Genomic DNA, 24,861 nt, shown 5'->3' on the forward strand with positions numbered 1-24,861 from the left:
AGGTCAGCCTTGATACAAGTCACTATCCGTCGTCCATCCATGTCTGAGGATGTCGGGACATGACATAGAAACCGGCCACTAGGGGCAACATTGAGCACATTTGCCTCTGATTCCAAAGGTTGCAAGTTTGAATACAGCCATAGAGAGTTGTTTTGATCTTTTTATTTTAAGCTTATCCCAAACCTTAACTCTTACCTTAACCATTCAGAGTTAATGGCTAACCTTAAGAATTTGGAGTTAATGCCTGAACTTAACCTTAAATACTAATTCTGACTTGAGACTTAGAGCTGATAGCACTGTAAACCCCAAGGCATTTTTAACTAAAATACTTTTAGTAAATTGAACTCAAAGTCAATGAAAAGTCATTATTACTTAAAATGTTTATGTGGTACTGACTCAAAACTAAATGACAAGTCAGAAGTACATTTCTCAGGTTTTCCAGAAATCCCAGTTGGAAGATTAATGGAAATCCTTCAACCAAGATTATTTTTTTATTTTTTTGAATTTTGTAAAAGTTACTGCAATTTTGCTATGCTTCAAAATAAGGCCTTATGATATATGTAATTATTGTCATAAATAGTTTAATTATAATGATACCATCTGCCTAGGAACTCACTTGGTGAAGGCCACAGGACTGAAAATGAATGAGATTACAACCATGTCTCTTTCACTAACAAATACAGTCATGGGTGGTAACTCTACAATTCACTAGAAAAGGTAAGGCACACTGGGAAATTATATTGGAGGCATAGCTTAGTGGGGGCGTTACTCAAAAGGTTCAAGCAGATACAACTAAAATCTGGACCCCCTACAGCAGTGGTCACCAACCGCGACTGGTCGATCTCCAAGGCATTCCTAGTCGATCGCCTAACGATACAGCCTTACGTTCGTATTTTGTTTTATTCGTTTTGTGCTGTTGGCGGTAGGTGCACTTGATTCAGCAGCCCTAGCGCCGGGAAGGAAAGTGTTCCCATTTTGAACCATTTCATGTGTCTGAAGGTAGAACTCTGCCTACACGGCAGGCCCAGAGAGCAAATCAAGTGCACCTATAGGCCTACCGCTAGCCAATCCGAAAGCTCAGATCACTGTGTCTGCACAGTTTTCTTGAACCATAGACTATAAAAAGAAGCCTGGAATGCACAGCAAAGTTGATACTGTGAGATTACAAAATGTTTAAAACTATGACTAGAGAGAGACTTAACAAATACAGAAAATAACTGCTGTTTTTATGAGTAAGTTTAAGTTGTTTAAGTTGTTATTCAACACTAGTGTCAACACTTTTTGTTCAATACTTATAAGCCATAAAATATGTGTTATCCCTACTTCCACTCACACTACAACCAGCACTGTAGCTGCAATGAATGACTATAGCAAAGTGTTCCCATAATTTTGCCTTATTATTAGCGGCTTGTTTCTTTTTTAATATCAAGGAATATTCAACTTTCTCTGTTCATAGGAGTAACAACATGAATTGGTGCATGAGGCAGAAATAATGCAGTGTAACTTGAGTTTCGCCATCAGCTTGAAGACTGTGTCCCCTTTTCTCAGCGGATGGAGGGAGAGCAGAAGGATGGTGAGTTGGGTAAGAGGCAGCCTCACCGCTGCTCCCTCCCCTCAGACTGACCATCAGATGCAGTTCATCAGTCCAGTAAAAAAAATGTACGCGCTGATTGTTATGCTCACTCAGCTGTGCCTCACAAGTAATAGAGCAAATTATCTATTACCCGTGTAATAATATACCTACATTTAAAAAATATAATTTCAAAATGGTCTGAGAAGAACAACATTGACAGGGCAATTCAAACATAGCCAATATGCAGTGATAATGTAGGCCTGTAGCCTACTGTCACGATCGTCTTGAGAAGAAGCGGGCCAAGGCGCAGCGTGATATGCGTACATAATATTTATTGAATGTATAACACAACGAACAAAACAACAAACGATACGAAACGTGAAGTCCTACGGTTACACAAACCAAACGGAACAAGATACCACACCAAAACAATGCCAAACGGCTACCTAAGTATGGCTCCCAATCAGAGACAACGAGCTACAGCCGTCTCTGATTGGGAACCACCCTGGCCAACATAGAAATACCAAACTAGAACACAAAACAATGAAAACTCACACCCTGGCTCAACATACAAGAGTCCCCAGAGCCAGGGCGTGACAGTACCCCAAAGGCGCGGACTCCGACCGCGCCAACCAACACAACAGGGGAGGGGCCGGGTGGGCACTCCGCCTCGGCGCGATCTGCTCGGGCATGACCCCACTCCCTCTCTAAACCCCCAAAGCGCCCCTGGTCCGGTCTGGCCCTGCTGGCCGGAGCTGGACTGAACACTGGTGGAGCGGATTGCTCTAGCTCCGGAGTGGAGCAGCTGACCGGTGCCGGACCAGGCACCGGTGGAACAGGCACGGGCTGTGCCGGACTGACGACGCGCACCACAGGCTGGGTGCGGGGAGCAGGACGGGCCGGACCGGGCTGGCTGACGCGCACCATTGGCTTGGTGCGGGGGTAGGAATGGGCCGAACCGGGCTGACGAGCGCACCACTGGCTTGGTGCGGGGTGCAGGAACAGGCCGGACCGGCTGACGACAGCGCACCATTGGCTTGGTGCGGGGAGCAGGGACGGGCCGAACCGGGCTGACGAGCGCACCACTGGCTGGTGCGGGAGCAGGAACAGGCCGGACCGGGCTGACGACGCGCACCACAGGCTTGGTGCGGGGAGCAGGGCGGGCCGAACCGGGCTGGCGAAGCGCACCACTGGCTTGGTGCGGGAGCAGGACGACAAAACGGGCTGACGACGCGCACCACTGGCTTGGTGCGGGAAGCAGGAACGGGCCGGACCGGGCAGGCGACGCGCACCACTGGCTTGGTGCGAGGGGCAGGAACAGGCCGGACCGGGCTGACGACGCGCACCACAGGCTTGGTGCGGGGAGCAGGGACGGGCCGAACCGGGCTGACAAGCGCACCACTGGCTTAGTGCGGGGAGCAGGAACGGACCAAAACGGGCTGATGACGCGCACCACTGGCTTGGTGCGGGAAGCAGGAACGGCGGACCGGGCTGGCGACGCGCACCACTGGCTGGTGCGAGGGGCAGGAACAGGCCGGACCGGGCTGGCGACACGCACCACAGTCTTGGTGCGAGGGCAGGAACATGCCGGACCGGGCTGGCGACGCGCACCACAGGCTCGGTGCGAGGGACAGGAACAAGCCGGACCGTACTGGGGACACACACCACTGGCCCTACGCGGCGATCAGGAACGGGCCGGACCGGACTGGCAACACACCCCAGTACCTCTCGCCGTGCCTCTACATTCTCCTTCCCCCTGGTGACCAGTGACTCCCGTAACCTGGCGGCCTCCTTTGCCAACCCGCTGAACCACTCTATCCCGGCCTCCTGCTGCCCCGTCGTCCACGGCGTGAGCCCCCCCCTAAATTTTTTCTGGCCGTCTATCCTCCCCGTGGGCCAGGACTCCATGGCTCTCGCCAGACTCTCCCTCCTCTGCTCCCAAGTCCAGCCTCTCTCCTCCTCACGCTGCTTGACCCAGTCGAGGTGGTATCTTCTGTCACGATCGTCTTGAGAAGAAGCGGGCCAAGGCGCAGCGTGATATTTGCACATAATATTTATTGAATGTACAACACAACGAACAAAACAACAAACGATACGAAACGTGAAGTCCTACGGTTACACAAACCAAACGGAACAAGATACCACACCAAAACAATGCCAAACGGCTACCTAAGTATGGCTCCCAATCAGAGACAACGAGCTACAGCCGTCTCTGATTGGGAACCACCCTGGCCAACATAGAAATACCAAACTAGAACATAAAACAATGAAAACTCACACCCTGGCTCAACATACAAGAGTCCCCAGAGCCAGGGTGTGACACCTACTTCAAAAACCTCATTGCTACTGAACTATTTTTAATTGGTTAATGTTGCATAGGCTTATGTTTTATAAGTCATGTTTAAAAAAAATCTAAGCGGTAGATGTTGGCTTGCATTTTGACTCAGAAAGTGATCTTGACTCAGAAAAGGTTGGTGACCACTGCCCTACAGGGTCACAGTGACTCTATCAGTTTGAGTAATGACTACAAAATCACGTTTTGAGTAATGACAGCACATTGGTGTTTACACTGTACCAAACGTAACATATCATACTCATTTGAGTGTCCTGGATTTACATTGACTATGTTACGTCTAGTGTACGAGACCAGACTGGTAGAAAAGAGGAGTTAGAGCTTAATTAAAGCTGCAATATGTAACCTTTTGGATGACCTGACCAAATTCACAAAGAAATGTGTTATAGATTTGTCATTCTCATTGAAAGCAAGTCTAAGAAGCGGTAGATCTGTTCTATGTGCGACATTTCTGTGCTTCCCATTCTTAAGATTTGTTTTTGCATCTTTTACTTTCGGTTTTGTACACCAGCTTCAAACAGCTGAAAATAAAATATTTTTGGCTATGACAAATGTATTTCACAGCGTTTAGATGGGACAATGATTCTCTTCACTATACTTGCTTGTTTTGTCACATAAACTGAAATTCGACTAACTATTAGAATTTTAGCAACCAGGAAATGGAGAAGTGATTTCTGCATAGTGCATCTATCACGTTTCAGGAGAATACCCAGATGCAGACAGTGTCGAAGTAACAAACGTTTATTACAAAAACAGGAGGCAGGCAAACGACAGGTCAAGGGCAGGCAGAGGTCAGTAATCCAGATCAGAGTCCAAAAGGTACAGAACGGCAGGCAATCTCAGGGTCAGGGCAGGCAGAGGTCAATAATCCAGGGTGGTGTGACAAAATACAGAACGGCAGGCAGGCTCAGGGTCAGGGCAGGCAGAATGGTCAAAATCAGGAAAACTAGAAAACATGAACTTGAAAAAGACAGGAACAAGGGGAAAACTGCTGGTAGGCTTGACGAAACAAAATGAACTGGCAACAGACAAACAGAGAACACAGGTATAAATACACTGGGGATAATGGGGAAGATGGGCGACACCTGGAGGGGGGTGGAGACAATCACAAAGACAGGTGAAACAGATCAGGGTGTGACAGCATCTTTAAGACTTACTGTAGAATATATGATATCATACTGTTATTCTGTGACTCCCAATCCCACAAGTTAAAACAGTGAAACACAGAATATGTATTTTCATGGATTTATTAGAGAGATCATACAGTATATGGTTTATTACTATGCAATACCAGATTATAGGACCTGGTCTAACACAATAAGTGTTGCTTTGGGAAAATGGGAAGAATAGATTAATGCTCTCCCAGTGTTAAAGAGCTGATCATTGAAGGTAACAGCAGACATTATGTTTGTGTAATCAGTTAGCTTCACTCCACCCAGCAATTACTCTGGGGATGTAGGATGCGACACAGGGAGAGGTATCTAGCGGTTACAGGCAGGTAGCCTAGCGGTTAAGCAAGTTGGGCCAGTAATCGAAAGGTTGGTGTTCGTATCCCAGAGCCGACTAGGTAAAAAATCTGTATGTGCCCTTGAGCAAGGCACTTAACGCTAATTGCTCCAGGGTCGCCATCAATAATGGCTGATCCCTGGCTCTGACCCCACTCTCCAAGGGTGTCTCAGGGGTAGTGGGATATGCAAAATAAATAAACTTTCCAATTCACATGTGTATAATACACACCTTTACATGTGTGAAATAGGACACATGTAAGCACCCACCTTATTATTATTATCCGTGGCAGGTTGGGTAAATGCCAGTCCCAAACATTAAACTGCAATCTTTTTTTTATCTTTGTCTTTCGTTCTGGTGATTAAATTGGTATAGTTGTATACAGAGGTTGGGATTTGTACATAGTCTTCTCTTCTGTCTTACAGAACTGGTTGCTTTTACATGGTCATTTGTAAGCAGGAATCTAACGAATCCCATAATCCCCACTGTATTGAAGCCCTTTCTGTTCTATAAAAGCATCGTCACACAGGTGTGTGTGTGTGTGTGTGTGTGTGTGTGTGTGCGTGCTTGTGCGTGCGTGTTTGTGTGTGAGTGTGTGTGTGTGTGTGTGTGTGTGTGTGTGTGTGTGTGTGTGTGTGCGAGTTGATGCCTGTGTTGTCAGACTGTGTCTGTCTCTATAATAATGTGTAATTAGTCCATAGTTCAACCTAGCATTCCGCTGAGACACTCAGTATGGATACACTCATTACTCCCCCCCTCTCTCTCTCTCTCTCTCTCTCTCTCTGTGGAATAATTTAGGGCAGTATCTGACCCAGTTGCTGTGAGTGTGTATGGGTAATTATTCTGTGCTGAGTTTAGAAGTTAGGGTAGTTATATTCTGTGCCAACGCAGACAAACTGCACTGTCTATACATGAATGGAGCAGAGCTGGGTCTGGATTGGTCAGTTTGACAGACATGCACTTGTACATCTAGGGTTAAATTGTAGATGTATTGGAGATGATCAACTATTTTTTTTTTTTATCATGCACATAGAGCTTACAAAGTAGTACTTATATGTTTATGTAAATGTTGAGGTTTTTGGCCAAATGAAAGCTGAGAGGTAAAAACCTTACCACAACTTATTACCTCCCCCCTCTCTCTCTCTCTCTCTCTCTCTCTCTCTCTCTCTCTCTCTCTCTCTCTCTCTCTCTCTCTCTCTCTCTCTCTCTCTCTCTCTCTCTCTCTCTGTCTCTGTCTCTGTCTCTGTCTCTGTCTCTGTCTCTCTCTCTCTCTCTCTGTCTGTCTGTCTGTCTGTCTGTCTGTCTGTCTGTCTGTCTGTCAATTCAATTCAATTCAATGGGCTTTATTGGCATGGGAAACATATGTTTACATTGCCAAAGCAAGTGAAATGGATAAACAAAAGTGAAATACACAATAAAAAGTGAACCGTAAATATTACACTCACACAAGTTCCAAAATAATAGAGACATTTCAAATGTCATGGTATGTATATATGCAGTGTTGTAACGATGTGCAAATAGTTAAAGTACAAAAGGGAAAATAAATAAACATAAATTTGGGATGTATTTACAATGGTGTTTGTTCTTCACTGGTTGCCCTTTTCTTGTGGCAACAGGTCACAAATCTTGCTGCTGTAATTGCACACTGTGGTATTTCACCCAATAGATATGGGACTTTATCAAAATTGGATTTGTTTTTCAAATTCTTTGTGGGTCTGTGTAATCTGAGGGAAATATGTGTCTCTAATATGGTCATACATTTGGCAGGAGGTTAGGAAGTGCAGCTCAGTTTCCACCTCATTGTGTGGGCAGTGTGCACATAGCCTGTCTTCTCTTGAGAGCCAGGTCTGCCTCTGGTGGCCTCACTCAATAGCAAGGCTATGCTCACTGAGTCTGAACATAGTTAAAGCTTTCCTTAATTTTGGGTCATTCACAATGGTCAGGTATTCTGCCACTGTGTACTCTCGGCCAAATAGCATTCCAGTTTGCTCAGTTTTTTGGTTAATTATTTGTGTCAAGTAATTATTATTATTTTTTCTCATAATTTGGTTGGTTCTAATTGTGTTGCTGTTGGAGTCCTGGGGCTCTGTTGGGTCTGTTTGTGTTTGTGAACAGAACCCCAGGACCAGCTTGCTTAGGGGACTCTTCTTTAGGTTAATCTCTCTGTAGGTGATGGCTTTGCTATGGAAGGTTTGGGAATTGCTTCCTTTTAGGTGGATGTAGAATTTAACGGCTCTTTAATTGATTTTGATAATTAGCGGGTATCAGCCTAATTCTGCTCTGCTTGCATTATTTGGTGTTTTACGTTGTACACAGAGGATATTTTTGCAGAATTCTGCATGCAGAGTCTCAATTTGGTGTTTGTCCCATTTTGTGAATTATTGGTTGGTGAGCAGACCCCAGACCTCACAACCATAAAGGGCAATGGGTTCTATAACTGATTCAAGTATTTTTAGCCAGATCCTAATTGGTATGTCAAATTGTATGTTCCTTTTGATGGCATAGAAGGCCCTTCTTGCCTTGTCTCTCAGATCGTTCACAGCTTTGTGGAAGTTACCTGTGGCTCTGATGTTTAGGCCAATGTATGTATCGTTTTTTGTGTGCTCTAGGGCAACGGTGTCTAGATTGAATTTGCATTTGTGGTCCTGGCAGCTGGACCTTTTTTGGAGCACTATTATTTTTGTCTTACTGAGATTTACTGTCAGGGCCCAGGTCTGACAGAATCTGTGCAGAAGATCTAGGTGCTGCTGTAGGCCCTCCTTGGTTGGGGACAGAAGCACCAGATCATCAGCAGACAGTAGACATTTGACTTCAGATTCTAGTAGGGCCGGGTGCTGCAGACTGTTCTAGTGCCCTCGCAAATTTGTTGATGTATATATTGAAGAAGTTGGGGCTCAAGCTGCATCCCTGTCTCACCCCATGGCCCCGTGGAAAGAAATGTGTGTGTTTTTGCCAGTTTTAACCGCACACTTGTTGTTTGTGTAAATTTCTTTTATAATGTTGTATGTTTTTCCTCCAACACCGCTTTCCATCAATTTGTATAGCAGACCCTTATGCCAAATTGAGTCAAAAGCTTTTTTGAAATCAACAAATCATGAGAAGACTTTGCCTTTGTTTTGGTTTGTTTGTTTGTCAATTGGGGTGTGCAGGGTGAATACGTGGTCTGTCGTACAGTAATTTGATAAAAAGCTAATTTGACATTTGCTCAGTACATTGTTTTCACTGAGGAAATGTATGAGTCTGCTGTTAATTATAATGCAGAGGATTTTCCCTAGGTTGCTGTTGACACATATCCCACAATAGTTATTGGGGTCAAATTTGTCTCCACTTTTATAGATTGGGGTGATCAGTCCTTGGTTCCAAATATTGGGGAAAATGCCAGAGCTGAGCATGATGTTAAAGAGTTTAAGCATAGCCAATGGGAATTTGTGGTCTGTATATTTTATCATTTCAGGAAGCAGCTTCCTCCGAAGCTGCCTCCCCTCCTTGTTTGGGCAGGCTTCAGCGTTCGTCGTCACTGGCCTTCTAGCCACTGCCGCTCCTCATCTCATCATTCAATTTTTTTTGTCTTGTTTATTACACACACCTGGTTCATATCCCCTCATCAGTACCTGTATAATTATTCCCTCTGCCCCCCCTTGTCTTTGTGTGTGATTGTTTATTGTGGAGGTTACTATAGCTCAGTGGAGCTATATTGTATTAAGGATCGCCGGGATATTCACCCATGTGCCTTGTTTTCTCCAGTGCGCCGTAATACCACACTGGAGTGTTTTACGCATTGCTGCGTACCGCCGTCTTACCGAATAAACCATTTATTCTGTGATTTACCCTCCTGCGTCCAAATCACCTGCCACATTTCATTTAGGATACCATCAACACCACAGGCCTTTTTGGGTTGGAGGGTTTGTATTTTGTCCTGTAGTTCATTCAATGTAATTGGATAATCCAGTGGGTTCTGGTAGTCTTTAATAGCTGATTCTAAGATTTGTAATTAATAATGTATATGCTTTTGCTGTTTGTTCTTTGTAATAGAGCCAAAAAGATTGGAGAAGTGGTTTATCCATACATCTCCGTTTTTGATAAATAACTTGTGTTGTTGTTTATTTAGTGTGTTTCAATTTTCCCAGAAGTGGTTAGATTCTATGGATTCTTGAATTACATTGAGCTGATTTCTGACATGCTGTTCCTTCTTTTTCCGTAGTGTATTTCTGTATTGTTTTAGTTATTTACCATAGTAGGCTCTGATTTTCTGGGTCTCTATGTTTTTGGTTCGATAGGTTTCTCAATTCCTTTCTTAGGTTTTCGTATTCTTCATCAAACCATTTGTCATTTTTGTAAATTGTCTTAGGTTGTCTGCTTGAAATTGTTAGACTTGATAGGGAAGCTCTCTCTCTCCCCTTCCTCTCTCTCTCTCTCGTTGTAATCCTGTGTTGGCCTTTTAACGGGATTACATGCCTCATTTAGGGGAACATAAGAACAGAGCAGCACTGAGGTAACACACACACACACACACATACTGGAGGAGTTTGAATGTGGTCTGAATGGAGATGTGTGCAAAACAGATGATATCATCAAACCATTCACAAATCTGCCATGCTGTGGAGAGACTGTGATGGAAGGAGGCTGGCCACGCTAGTAGGGAATATTTACACACAAGTATGGATGCAAGCACACGCAAACACGCACACAAACGCATGCACGCACGCACACACACACACACACACACACACACACACACACACACACACACACACACACACACACACACACACACACACACACACACACACACACACACACACAGAGAGAGCTCCAGGGCTTTAGAGCTTAGGCACTACAGAGAGGAGAAGAGAGGCAGATTAGGTGTCTGAAATTTGGGACACTTGTGACTTGGCAATGAAACTCATCCAAGACGAGTCCACTGAGACATTTAGGGATACGATTCTTCCTTATACCTCACCTCCTCCCAACGCAACCTCACCTCTTTCACTCCCCCAGTCTTCTCTCTTTCACTTCCCCCTCCCCACAGAAATTCCAGAGCAGGCATCCTTAGCCCCACCCCCCCACCCCCCTCTCTGTGTCTTTCCCTCTCCCCAGTCACAATCCTCTGGACACATTCAAGTAACCAGCTTTACACTCAGTACTCTCAGGGACTGTGTTATGAACAAATGATGCAAATGACAAATGAATGTGTTTGTGTGTGTACGTGTGTGTGCATGCGTGTGTCTCTTGCTCTGTGTGTATGTGTTTGTTTGTGTGTGTGTGTGTGTGTGTGTGTGACATTGTCTCTCTCCTGGCCATAAGGGAGGCTCATGGTAGGGTCTGTGAGTGACAATGAATGACAATAAGAGTGTCTGCATCCCACTCCAACCCCCAGCCTTCTGCATGCAATATTAATGGTCCTGTTTCTCTCTCTCTCTCTCTCTCTCTCTCTCTCTCTCTCTCTCTCTCTCTCTCTCTCTCTCTCTCTCTCTCTCTCTCTCTCTCTCTCTCTCTCTCTCTCTCTCTCTCTCTCTCTCTCTCTCTTTCTCTCTTCCGCTCTCTCACTCCATCTCTCTCTCTGTCTTTCTCTCACTGGGTGTTTGAGTGTGGATGTGTGTGTGTTTCTCGTGCGTGTGTGTATTGCTTAGATCATAGGAATCACTGTGCTGCCATATTTCTAGACCTATCCAAGGCATTTGATACTATCGACCATCCCCTACTCATTCAAAGGTTGTCTGAAATGGACCTCAACCAGGCGTATTGCAAGTGGTTTGGGAACTATCTGTCAGACAGGACCCAATGTGTGCTTTCTGATGGTATAAAGTTACCTCGATATTAATAAAGGTGTCCATCAGGGGTCCTCTTTACTATTTAAATAAATAATATTTGTCTATCTGAAAAAACCTGTAACATTCATATGCAGATTGCACTGTTATGTATGATATTGCCCCTACGACTGACCAGGCTATGTTGGAGCTGCAATCTGATTTTGTTGCCTTGCACAAAGTCCTTGTTTATTTACTTTATGGTACTTTATGCGGGGAAAACTAAATGTATGCTGTTTTCTAATTCTCGTAGAAATATTATAGATGGCTTACACATTTATGCATTGGATGGTTCTTTCATCGAGCAGGTTCCCGCCAATAAATATCGGGGCTTTTGGATTAAAAAACATATGGATGAGCTACTTAAGAAGTTGAGATTTAAAGAAGGCTTCTTTTATAGAAATAGATCATGCCTCTAAACAGTAGGAAGCAGATTGTGTCCACATCACCAACAAACTATCATGGTCCAAACACACCAAGACAGTCGTGAAGAGGGCACGACAAAGCCTATTCCCCCTCAGGAGACTGAAAAGATTTGGCATGGGTTCTCAGATCCTCAAAAAGTTCTACAGCTGCACCATCGAGAGCATCCTGACTGGTTGCATCACCGCCTGGTATGGCAACTGCTCGGCCTCTGACCGCAAGGCACTACAGAGGGTAGTGCGTACGGCCCAGTACATCACTGTGGCCAAGCTTCCTGCTATCCAGGACCTCTATACCAGGCGGTGTCAGAGGAAGGCCCTCAAAATTGTAAAAGACTCCAGCCACCCTACTCATAGACTGTTCTCTCTGCTACCGCACGGCAAGCGGTACCGGAGCGCCAAGTCTAGGTCCAAAAGGCTTCTCAACAGCTTCTACCCCCAAGCCATAAGACTCCTGAACAGCTAATCATGGCTACCCGGACTACTTGCACTGCCCCTCCACCCCCATTCCAACTTTTTACGCTGCTGCTACTCTGTTAATTATTTATGCATAGTCACTTTAACTCTACCCACATGTACATATTACCTCAACTACCTCAACTAGCCAGTGCCCCCGCACATTGACTCTGCACTGGTACCCCCCTGTATATATAGCGTCCCTACTGTTATTTATTTTACTTCTGCTCTTTTTTTCTCAACACTTTTTTGTTGTTGTTGTTTTATTTTACTTTTTTATTTTAAAATACATGTATTGTTGGTTAAGGGCTGTAAGTAAGCATTTCACGGTAATGTCTACACCTGTTGATTTGATTTGATTTGTACAGTCAACTTTCTATTTATCGGAACGCAGCAGCCACTACTCTTAAACCTTTGGTTGTCGTCTACCATAACGCCCTTCGCTTTATCACAGGTGACAGTTATCACAGGTATCAAAAGGTTGGCTGGTCCTTATTAAAGTCCCATGGATCACTTTATTAGTCCCTTTTGGTTTACAAAGCTCTACTACACACGCTTCCGACCTACCTCACTTCAGCAAAAAAAAAAAACTATTTTATTGATCATTTTGAATTTGTTATATTGTTATCCTCAGGGTGTCAGGAGATATTTTGAAATTTTAGTAATTACTGGCCCCCCGTGGGAATCAAACCCACAACCCTGGCGTTGCAAGCGCCATGCTCTACCAACTGAGCTACACGGGGCCCGAGAGAGAGAGAGAGAGAGAGAGAGAGAGAGAGAGAGAGAGAGAGAGAGAGAGAGAGAGAGAGAGAGAGAGAGAGAGAGAGAGAGAGAGAGAGAGAGAGAGAGAGAGAGAGAGAGAGAGAGAGAGAGAGAGAGAGAGAGAGAGAGAGAGAGAGAGAGAGAGAGAGAGAGAGAATATCATCAAGAGGACAGTGAGTGAACTTTTGCCTCTGCAGCTCTTTGATATGGAGAGGAGCCATTTGGTCGGGGTTCGCTCTGGCACTGTCACATGCACACTCACTCACTCTGACACACACACAGGTAGAGTTCTGTAGAGCGCCTGTCCACACACATCACTGTCTCTCACTGGTCTGACCCACCTTGAGACAGCTACCTGATTGGATGACCTTGTTTCTGACCCCTGAGAAAGTAATCTTATTGGCTGACTTTGTGTTAGAACCCAGTGATATGTATTTGATTGGTTGACATTGGGTGTGACCTTATAATTAGTATTTGATTGGTTGACTTTTTCTTTGACCCCTGAGAGAATGATCTGATTGGCTATGGCAGTGTTGACGGCTATGTGAGTGATCTTATCGAGTGACATTGTATTAGTGATTGTTACGCATTTGATTGGACAGGTGATGCCATGTTCCATTCTTGTGAAAGCCGTCTGATGTGGTTATATTAGGTTTGAAACCATCTGAAGTTATCTGATTGGCATTGATGTTGGCCGATGATAGGTAGCTACGAGTAACATAAACGGTGGCTAATTTAGTTGAAGAGGGAGCTATTTCATTGAACTACCGGTATGGGATGTTTGGTGTCTGTTTTTGTGATCTGATTGGTTGTTTGTGCATCTCTCTTGTCCTATAGAATAAAGGAATGGGTGGATCAGATGCAGATAGAGCTGGTGACCCTGGCAGACATGGCCAGCGCCGGGAAGAGCCTCACACAGGTACAACACACACACACAGCCACACACACAGGTGCCATAACCTTTCATAACATATTACAATGCATAGTAATCACTACATAACATCAAACATGGACCTCTACTATCAAGGGACTAATCTTTTTCAGACTGCTACATACAGTATATGTAAACAGTTTGTATCATCTCTCTCTCTCTCTCTCTCTCTCTGTCTGTCTGTCTGTCTGTCTGTCTGTCTGTCTGTCTGTCTGTCTGTCTGTCTGTCTGTCTGTCTGTCTGTCTGTCTGTCTGTCTGTCTGTCTGTCTGTCTGTCTGTCTGTCTGTCTGTAGATCTTCCTGGACAACCAGAACCTGTACACAGTAGAGTCTAATGATGCTGAGGAACTAGTGGCTAGGGCAGCCAGGAACATAGAACAGCTGCTACTGAAGAGGGCTGCAGCTCTGGAGGTAAGACACAGGGTTTCTATGCTCCTCAAGTACACCCAACATCAAGGGCTTGATGACTAGTTGAGCTGTTGAATCAAGTGAGATTGAGCCTTGATGATGCCACTGCTACTATATTGCACCACAATGGAGTGGAGAGGGATTGAAATGAACGACACATTGACTCCTGGGTGTACCCAACATAGGTAATCTTGTAATCACATTGATGCTATTTCAAGTCTTATGGGGGGCCATGTATTGCATGTTAGGTTCCACTTGTAAAAAGCTGAGGTGAGATGTGACAATATAGGCCAGGACCAGGGGATGGTTAGAAGACCATGGCAATGTGAGGGGCAGGTTGTCAACAGAGAGGAGTGATAATTTGTATGGCTGTATGGCCATGCTAGTATGACGGGCTAAGTTGAAAGTTAGAAAGAGGAAAAGAACACAGCTACTCAGATCTCTGCTCACCACAGTTCATTATAATTAGAGGTTTGACCCTAGGGAGGTTATCTCTGTGGTGTGTGTGTGTGTGTGTGTGTGTGTGTGTGTGTGTGTGTGTGTGTGTGTGTGTGTGTGTGTGTGTGTGTGTGTGTGTGTGTGTGTGTGTGTGTGTGTGTGTGTGTGTGTGTGTGTGTGTGTGTGTGTGTGTGTGTGTGTGTGTGTGTGTGAGTGTGTTCCTTTGAACAGAAGTGGGTCAGAGACACAGCTCTCTCATCTTCTGCTGGAGTATGGAGTATGCATATGTTTTGTATTCCAAAGCCATCTTATATGTCATAGATATATTGTACTGCTGTGCTAGCTGCAGTGTTTCTCAACCCCTGATCCCTGGTCCAGCATTGGTCCCTGGGATGTTGCTGACCCGTCCCTTAGATGGCCAGCTCACACTTGTTTAGTCACTTATCAATTGGCAGTTTTAATTTAAATGGTCCCTTAATAAGGAAAACAGCCCCTAGCTTGCATCTCTGTTGTACATGAATGGACCTTACTTCCCTGGTAGAAGTCAGAAACACTCTGCTACATATGATATGGTAACTAGTAGTGCCTTTATAAGGTGAGTGGAGATGTCTTCCCAAGGCATTGAACTTTCAATGTTTTCCATGAAAGACAATGTTTATGGTTAATCATAAACTCATGTATAATCTAGCAGTTGACATTAAACAGCCTCTCTACTCTGAATGGAAAATAAACAAGCTGGTCCAGTTCGTCTTATCACGGGTGCTGCCAGCTAACAAATGAACTCAACTGACCCTTGTACTAATGTTCATGTCCAAACTCGAAAACTCTGCTGGTATGTATAATGTCATTGTATGTGATGATGACCAGTAAGTGTCCTATCCCTCTGTACTCTATACCTTCTATTACTCTACCAGCCATTTCCATATCGCTCTCTCTCTCTCTCTCTCTCTCTCTCTCTCTCTCTCTCTCTCTCTCTCTCTCTCTCTCTCTTTCTCTGTATATTGCTCTCTCTCTCTCTCTCTCTCTCTCTCTCTCTCTCTCTCTCTCTCTCTCTCTCTCTCTCTCTCTCTCTCTCTTTCTCTGTCTATTGCTCTCTCTCTCTCTCCGCAGATAGCTTCAAGCCAGGGAGTTATTGCTTTTACCTGTTTTAAAGATGGATTACTGATGGATAGATGGATTGAGTAAAGTAGGGGTGGATGTAGCTATGCTCATAGATAGGAAATGACTCATTGGTCTATAGTGGGGTTTATGAACTCTGATAGATTCCTACTCATATCTTAGAGTTTACTGAAGGCCAGAGCAGTGTTTCATCTATTACATCTGTCATTGTTGTTCTCACAAAGAGTAAAGAGAGAATATGTTTTATTCTTTGTGATTCACTCTTTTGATATCTAAGATAAAACAACAAATGACTCACACACACATGCAAGCAAGCAAGCATGCACACACAAGCATTCACACACACACACTCCCTGTTCTTCAATGCTGGGCTAATATCATAGAAAAAGGCATCTTGATGTGATACAATGATCATGGTGTGTCTTCCAATGTGTGTGTTACGAATCCTGTGGCTTTAAAAGTCTAGGGTGGATGGAAAAGAGACCCGTAACATAACTCAGGTGAATTAGAATATTGATAAGGAACAGTGAGAACAAAATACACTGACAACCATATGCTACCGTCAAACACAAAATGTTTATTATAAACACACAGTAAACGGTTTGGTGAAAAGGGGCTGAGCTGGACCCAAGGAATTAAACAATAAAGTCAAAAACCCATAAACTGATCTTGCCTGCCTCAAGAACCACTAAGTTTATTACTAACCATACAAAACTACAGTGGGTGGTCCGCTCAGGTCTAACTAGTGTGTTTAGACAAGGTTTTCCTACGGGTAGTGTATGCCCAAGGGCGACTTGCTAAACCCCCCTTTTCCCAGGCACAAACAAACAACATAGGTACAATATGGACTAAGCAGCAAACGAGTGGGTACACAAAAACAAGACTCCACAGTATACATACTCACAAAGAAAAAAGATTATTCTCCAGAAAACACAACTGACTGGTTTTTTAAAACCAGGGGATGTGATATGGTAATGTAAAACCAGAAACAGGTGGTGCAAAATGGAGGAGTTTCCACTGATTGGTCCACCTCAGCAATCAGCAGACGAACGGATGTCGGACAGGTGGGACACACCAACGACCACCAATCAGGAAAACAAGGGACACCTGTGATTAGGGCAGAAGGAGAGGAAAAAGAAATACACATACAGGATACCTGTATCCGTAACAGTGTGTGTGTGTGCATTTGTGTGTTTGTGTGGAGTTTGCTCCAGGTGCTGGATATGTCGCCAGATGTGTATGCTGGGCTCTCTCCACCTCTCCCCTGTCTCATCTGTCTGTCTGTGTGTGTGTGTGTGTGTGTGTGTGTGTGTGTGTGTGTGTGTGAGAGAGAGTGTGTGTGTGTGTGTGTGTGTGTGTGTGTGTGTGTGTGTGTGTGTGTGTGTGTGTGTGTGTGTGTGTGTGCTGTGTGTCTCATGTATTATAGATTAGAGCTCTCAGGCTGCTGGTGGGGGTCTCTGTATCTGCTGAGCTTCTGTGAGGGTTAACTAGCCCTGCTCTCTAAATGAGTCTCTCACACACACACACACACACACACACATTGCCCCAACAACCCTCCTGGGGTTCAACATGTATCTGGAGCGGGGGGCCGTGTCAATGCTTGACTAGAAAGGACTAATGGTTTCAGAACAGCAATATAGTGCAGTGTGTGTGTATGCGTCCATGCATGTGTGTGTGTGTGACTGAAATGGCAGACCTCACCTTTCTAACCCAGCTGTGTTCACCACAGTAAGCCTTATTGTCTTTGCTGTAAATAATGGATGAATTGTCAGAGACAACACTACAATATCGTTATTGTATAAAGTCAATGGGAAGAGGTGTACAGTAGGTATTCAAATGTGTCTACATCCCTTGTTGTGAGGTTAATAGCTGGTCAGTGTGAGTGTGTGGCTGAGTGGGCTTTTGCATGTATGTGTGTCAGACTTTGGTCTAGCTTTGTGTAGGGCTCTCAGAGTTTGATTGGGTAAAAATAGTGTTCCACTAGTGAGAGTGGATGAAATGCCCAAGGCCATATCCAATTCCATTGACGTATCTTTCTGTCACTCACTCTTACTTTCTTCCATCCCTCTCTCACTAGTTTTCTCTCTTTGGTTGTGTGTTCGATTGTGTGTGTGTGTGTGCTGTAATTAAAACTTTAATTATTGATGAAGAGCCGTTAACGCAAATAGCAGACAAATTAGTCAGAGAAAGGAGGAGTAAGACTTATACACACACTCTGTCAGAAGCCTTCCCACCCTTACCATTGTGTTTGCTGTTTTTCTATACTGATCGCCAATACAGCTCCTATTGGAAACTATTGCAATTTTGTCCACAGCTCAGGGTGCGATATGTGTGTGTGTGATCACAGTCCTAACAGTAGGGTTAAGGGTTCTGGCCAGTGACTAATGGCCCAGTCCAAAACCTCATCTAGAGTAATACCTCATACACACAGAGACCACAGACTCTGTGTGTGTGTGTTTGTGTGTGTGTGTGTGTGTGTGTGCGCTTATGTTCCTCTCTCTGTCGGTGTGAAGCTGGACTTCTCTGAGGTGTATAGTACATTGTGTGCCTTGGTGGCCTGATGTCTGTGTTATCTTTCTTGGTCTGTGCCTGTGTAACTGACCTGGGTGTGTCACAAGACTGTTTTGGGCCGCTGAGCTAAAGCCTACGCTTTAGTCTCATGCGAGTGAACCGCCTCCATTATACCTTCATTTGTTTAGTTTGTGTGTGTTCTAGTAATGAGCAGAGTATGTGATATGATCAGAGAGTTTTCTGTCTCTAAATCAAATAAAATCGAATCAGATTTTATTGGTCGCATACACATATTAGCAGATGTTATTGCGGGTGTAGCAAAATGGGATGTGATGGGATGTGTAGACATTATGGACAGTATGTAGATAGAATATTTAGTATATCTGAAGAATAGGAACAATGGTGGCCCTCTTGAAGCATGTGGGAACAGCAGACTGGGAAAGGGAGAGATTGAATATGTCCATGAACACACCAGCCAGCTGGTCTGTGCATGCTCTGAGGACGTGGGTAGGTATGCCGTCTGGGCCGGCAGCCTTGCGGTGGTTAACATGCTTAAATGTCTTAATCACGTCGGCCATGGAGAAGGAGAGGCCACCGTCCTTGGTAGTGGGCCTCGTCAGTGGCACTGTGTTATCCTCAAAGCGGGCGAAGAAGGTGTTTAGCTTGTCTGGAAGCGAGACGTCGGTGTCGGCAACGTGGCTGGTTTTCTTTTTGTAGTCCGTGATTGTCTGTAGACCCTGCCACATATGTATCGTGTCTGAGCCGTTGAATTGCGACTCCACTTTGTCTCTATACTGATGTTTTGCCAGTTTAATTGCCTTGCGGAGTGAGTAGCTACACTGTTTGTATTCTGCCATATTCCCAGTCACCTTGCCATGGTTGAATGCGGTGGTTCACACTTTCAGATTTGTGCGAATGCTGCCGTCTATCCACGGTTTCTGGTTAGGGTAGGTTTTAATAGTCACAGTGGGCACAACATCACCTATACGTCTATATGTCTAAATTATTTTCGGAAGCTACCCGGAACATATCCCAGTCCGCGTGATCAAAACAATCTTGAAGCGTGGATTCCTATTGGTCAGACCAGCGTTGAATAGTCCTTAGCACGGGTACTTCCTGTTTGAGTTTCTGCCTATAGGAAGGGAGAAGCAAAATGGAGTCGTGGTCAGATTTGCCGAAAGGAGGGCGGTGGAGGGCCTTATAACCATCCCGGAAGTTTGAATAGCAATGGTCGAGGATTTTAGCAGTGCGAGTACAACAGTCGATATGTTGATAGAACTTCGGCAGCCTAGTCCTCAAATTTGCTTTGTTAAAATCCCCGGCTACAATAAATGCAGCCTCAGGATATGTGATTTCCAGTTTGCATAAGGTCCATTGAAGTTCTTTGAGGGCCGTCGTGGTATCGGCTTGAGGGGGGATATACACGGCCATGACTATAACCGAATAAAATTATATTGGGAGGTAATACGGTCAGCATTTGATTGTGAGATATTCTAGGTCGGGTGAACAGAAGGACTCGAGTTCCTCTATGTTACTACAATTCCTGTCTGCGCGATGAACTGAGAACTCATCTGGCTGGACCGATTCCGATAGAATATCCCAAGAGAGCCATGTTTCCGTGAAACAGAGTATGTTACAGGCCTTGATGTCTCTCTGGAAAGAATCCTTGCCCTTAGTTCGTCGACTTTGTTAACTAAAGATTTAACATTAGCGAGTAGAATACTTGGAAGCGGTGGGTGGTGTGCGCGCCTCCTAAGTCGGACCAGCAGGCCGCTCCGAGTGCCTCTCCTCCGACGGCGATGTTTTGGGTCAGCCGCTGGAATCAATTCAGTTGCCCTGGGGAGAGCAAACAAAGGATCTGCTTCGGGAAAGTTGTATTCCTGGTCATAATACTGGTGAGTTAACGCCGCTCTGATATCCAATAGTTTTTCCCGGCTGTATGTAATGATGTAAAACACTTTCTGAGATAATAATGTAAAAAATAATACATAAAAAAACAAAATACTGCAAAGTGTCCTAAGAGCTAGCGTGGAACCCTTTTTGATAAGCGGTTTAGCAAAAGAAAATACATCCCGTATTATTGGCATACGGTCCCCAGTTATTGGCCACCTTACTATTTTGTTCAATTACAAGATATATCCGTTTAATTTTGTTGACAAAAAAGACACCAACCTCGTATCCGAAGTGTTTACTAGATAGTTGACTAGTTGGCTAGCCTTCTGGTAAAAAATGATTACTTGCCTGTCAACTTTTCATTGCGTAGTCCGGTGCACCCTCCTGTGGACTCTTAAGAAATTTTTCTTCACCAACATATTCAGTGTTGTAACCAAATAATGTCTCATCGTTTGTTTTACAGATTAATCTTATGTTTTGAGAAAGTAGATAACAGTTAAATGCTAAAATATGAGTATTAATAATTTACATCAAATAAAACTTTCGTTTCAGTTATGTGTATTGACATAAACAATGAAAACACTGTTGGAGTTTGTGTTGCAGAGATGCACTTGGAAAGTAAAGGAAGAAATACACAAGATGGGTTGAATAAATATATATATATTATATTTTAGACTTTTTTTTTTTTGTACAAATAAATAATTTCATATGAATACAAACAAAACAAACAATTAAATCTCGACCTCCCATCCCTATATTGTCACAAAAATCACAATAAAAATCCAGCTCCACCGCTACCTCTGGATCCCATTGCACACACCTGCAGTGGAACCAGTGCTGGCAGAAGTCACAGCACACCCATGGCACCTCGGATCTACACTCCTGAGGGGAGTTTGCAGGCATCGTGGTGGTGGACAAAACCACCGACGATGGCTTGGAGGAGTTGGTGTTTGTAATCGTGGGGTTGAGGGGCTGACGATGGTGTGGCCGGGAGAGTAGGCACGTGGCCTTCTTCTGCAGCTGGGGACTCTGGCGGCTCCTACAGGTGTTGCACACTAGGAGGCACTGGCAGTGGTGATGCAGCTGTCAGGAGTGGTTCCAGCAGGTGGTCCAACAGAGGTGATGGTGTCAATGGTCTCATCCATGGCAGCCCTCTCCTGTGCCCTCTGTGTTCTGAGGGCTGCCCGACGCTCTTTCTCCTCTGCCTCGGCCCTCTCCTTCTCACCCCTCTCCTGCCACTGGCGCGTGTATTCCTCCCCGGTGAGGCATGTGGCGACCACAGGAAGTCTTCTGTATCGGTCCAGCCGATACTTCAGGACAGTAAGGATGTGCCCCAGGTCCTTCGCTATCAGCCCCCCCCTCTATTAGGGGGTGCTCTTCTTGAGCCACGGCTGGGACTGGAACAGGGGCTGAGGGTCCTCCTGTCGTCACTGGGGAGGAGGTGCTGATGGACGGCACAGTGCTGCTGGTTCCAGGAGAGGCGGTGGTGGGACCCGGTAGGGACTGAGACGGCATTAAACGGGACCCTTCAATGGCTGAAGGGTCAAAAGGGAAGAGGCCACACTTCTTAAACCCTTCCACCACAAGCGCATGTCCTTGCATCGCTGGTACGGGTAGCAGAATACTCTGGCAAATTCTGATTTGTTTACCTTGTAGGAGTGGTCAAAATGGCTAAGGTCTCCAGCTACCTTGGAGAACTCAGCCTTTAGAGGGCGAAAGTATGCCATGTCCAGCGGCTGCAGCACATGGGTGCAATGTGGTGAAGGACAAAGAAGTATAACCCGTTCCCTTAGTGCCGCCGCGAGCACCTCCGTGTCCATGTGGCTCTTTTGCCCATCGAAGAGGAGAAGGAGAGGGCGCTCCTTTACTGCATGCTTAATGAAGTGCTGAAACCACTTCCGGAACAGGTCCCTGTCAATGTAGCCACTGTTTGACCGTCCATACAAGGCTTGGGGGGGGCCTCCCAGTGTGTAGTGGCCACCGGGGAAACACTTGGGGTAGATGATAAATGGGGGGATGTCCTCTCCAGCTGCGTTGAAGCATGTCAGCACTGTGATGTGCTTCTTGGTCCCCGGAGCCTGCTGGTACACGTGTTCTGCGCCCCGGGGAGCCAGCACTTTGTGCCTGCTCTGGTCGCTACGAAACCCAGACTCATCGCAGTTATAGATTTGTCTGGGTTTCTCCCTCAACCCACTCTCCTCCAAGTGCTTCTCATAAGAAGTGAAGTAGGTGTCCATCGTCGGATGTGTGGCACACTCAGCTCTCCCCCTGTCCAGGGTGTCCGGCCTCCTCATGCTCAGGTTCTTGTGCCTCCTCCTGAACATTTCCCACCACCTCTTCCCCAGTGGTGGGATTGTTTCCCCTGGGTGCCGAAACCTACAATAGAATATAATATATAATTGTCCATCCAGGATGAAAATGTTTGTTTTGGCATCACCATACACATCCACATTTACATCACACACATTGAGAACAGTCAGTCCACCAATCTACATACATAAACACATAAAACACCAAATACCTGCATATTTTGTCGGCGTATTTCATCAGCCTCTGTCTGGTGAAGGGGAACCCATGGCTGGCGCAGTAGATACAGTACTGCACCAGAGAATTTTCAACCCCCCCGTCTCCTGTCTCATCATTGTTGGTAATCAGGCCTACTACTGTTGTGTCGTCTGCAAACTTGATGATTGAGTTGGAGGCGTGCATGGCCACGCAGTCATGGGTGAACAGGGAATACAGGAAGGGGCTGAGCACGCACCCTTGTGGGGCTCTGATGCCTTCTCTCTCTCTGCTCCGCACTGATCACATCAACACCTGCCAAGGGCTTTCAGGCAAGACTCATCCAACCATTCCATCCTGGTGAACATAGCTACTAGACTCTCAATCGCAATGGATGGTCGATGAGGCAATCAAACATAAACTGAGGTCTTCTGGTTTCAGATACCACCCACAGCCATTGGGCTCTTGAGCCTTGAGAAAGGTACGGTACCACTAATGTTTAAAGGATTCTGCAAAATAGTTTGAGACTGGGCCATAACCTTCTGGAATATTAAACTATTTAGAGCATGTTGTTTGGGTGGTGATGAGAGAGGCAGTTTGAGAATAATTTATTTCATATTATGGATAATGACAGTAATATAATTTTCATGATCATACTCATAAAGATTAGCATATATCTGTAATCAATGAGTATTCGTAAACGCTGGGCTGGGACTATGTGTGTGTCTGTAGCTGTAGGTTTACTGGTTTGGCCTTTGTGAAAGGCCATGTGAAACAGCACAGAAATCCCCAGAGCAATCTTAATGTTGTAAATCCCTCTTCCCACCTAGTGTGTGTGTGTGTATGTGTGCGTGTGTGTGTGTTTGTGTGTGTGTGTGTGTGTGCCAGAGCTGAATTGGGTACTTTGCATTTTCCACTTGACCTACCTACCCTGCACAGCCAACAGAGACACCACTGGACATCTCTTTTACTGTCTCTCTCTCCCTGTCTCTCTCTCTCTCTCTCTCTCTCTCTCTCTCTCTCTCTCTCTCTCTCTCTCTCTCTCTCTCTCGCTCGCTCGCTCTCTCTCTCGCTCAATTCATTTCGATTTTTTTTCAATTTAAGGGCTTTATTGGCATGGGAAACGTATGTTAACATTGCCAAATCAAGTGAAGTAGATAGTAAACAAAAGTTAAATAAACAATAAAAATTAACAATAAACATTACACTCAGAAGTTCCAAAAGAATAAAGACATTTCAAATGTCATATTATGTATATATACACTGTTGTAACAATGTGCAAATAGTTAAAGTACAAATGGGAAAATAAATAAACATAAATGTGGGTTGTATTTACAATGGTGTTTGTTCTTCACTGTTTGCCCTTTTCTTGTGGCAACAGGTCACAAATATTGCTGCTGTGATGGCACACTGTGGTATTTCACCCAGTAGATAAGGGAGTTTATCAAAATTGGGTTTGTTTTTGAATTATTTGTGGATCTGTTTAATCTGAGGGAAATATGTGTTTTTAATTTGGCAGGAGGTTAGGAAGTGCAGCTCAGTTTCCACCTCATTTTGTGGGCAGTGTGGACCTAGCCTGTCTTCTCTTGAGAGCCAGGTCTGCCTACGGCGGCCATTGTCAAAGCTTTCTTTAAGTTTGGGTCAGTCACAGTGGTCAGGTATTCTGCCACTGTGTACTCTGTGTTTTAAGCCAAATAGCATTCTAGTTTGCTCAGTTTTTTTGTTAATTCTTTCCAATGTGTCAAGTAATTATATTTTTGTTTTCTCATGATTTGATTGGGTCTAATTGTGTTGTAAACTGCATCCCTGTCTCACCCCACGGCCCTGTCGAATGAAATGTGTGTGTTTTTTGCCAATTTTAACCGCACACTTGTTGTTTGTGTACATGGATGTTATAATGTCGTATGTTTTTCCCCCAACACCACTTTCCATCAATTTGTATAGCAGACCCTCATGCCAAATTGAGTCAAAAGCTTTTTTGAAACCAATAAAGCATGAGAAGACTTTGCCTTTGTTTTGGTTTGTTTGTTTGACAATTACGGTGTGCAGGGTGAATACATGGTCTGTCGTACGGTAATTTGGTAAAAAGCCAATTTGACATTTGCTCAGTACATTGTTTTCACTGAGGAAATGAACTAGTCTGCTGTTAATGATAATGCAGAGGATTTTCCCAAGGTTGC

At 44.8% G+C, this 24,861-nt stretch overlaps 1 protein-coding gene across 6 annotated transcripts in view; it reads left to right on the forward strand.

Moving 5' to 3' along the window:
- LOC121531951 (voltage-dependent calcium channel subunit alpha-2/delta-1) overlaps positions 1 to 24,861 on the forward strand; it is a 106,134-nt gene that overhangs the window by 1,923 nt on the left and 79,350 nt on the right. For all 6 annotated transcript variants that reach the window (XM_041837540.2, XM_041837543.2, XM_041837542.2 and 3 more), the window contains exons 2-3: positions 13,717 to 13,798; positions 14,105 to 14,221. In XM_041837540.2, coding sequence (XP_041693474.1) covers positions 13,717 to 13,798; positions 14,105 to 14,221 — 199 coding nt within the window. The remainder of the gene's footprint in view (positions 1 to 13,716; positions 13,799 to 14,104; positions 14,222 to 24,861) is intronic.

Source organism: Coregonus clupeaformis, chromosome 19 (assembly GCF_020615455.1).
Source record: "Coregonus clupeaformis isolate EN_2021a chromosome 19, ASM2061545v1, whole genome shotgun sequence".
Taxonomy (NCBI): Eukaryota; Metazoa; Chordata; class Actinopteri; order Salmoniformes; family Salmonidae; genus Coregonus; species Coregonus clupeaformis.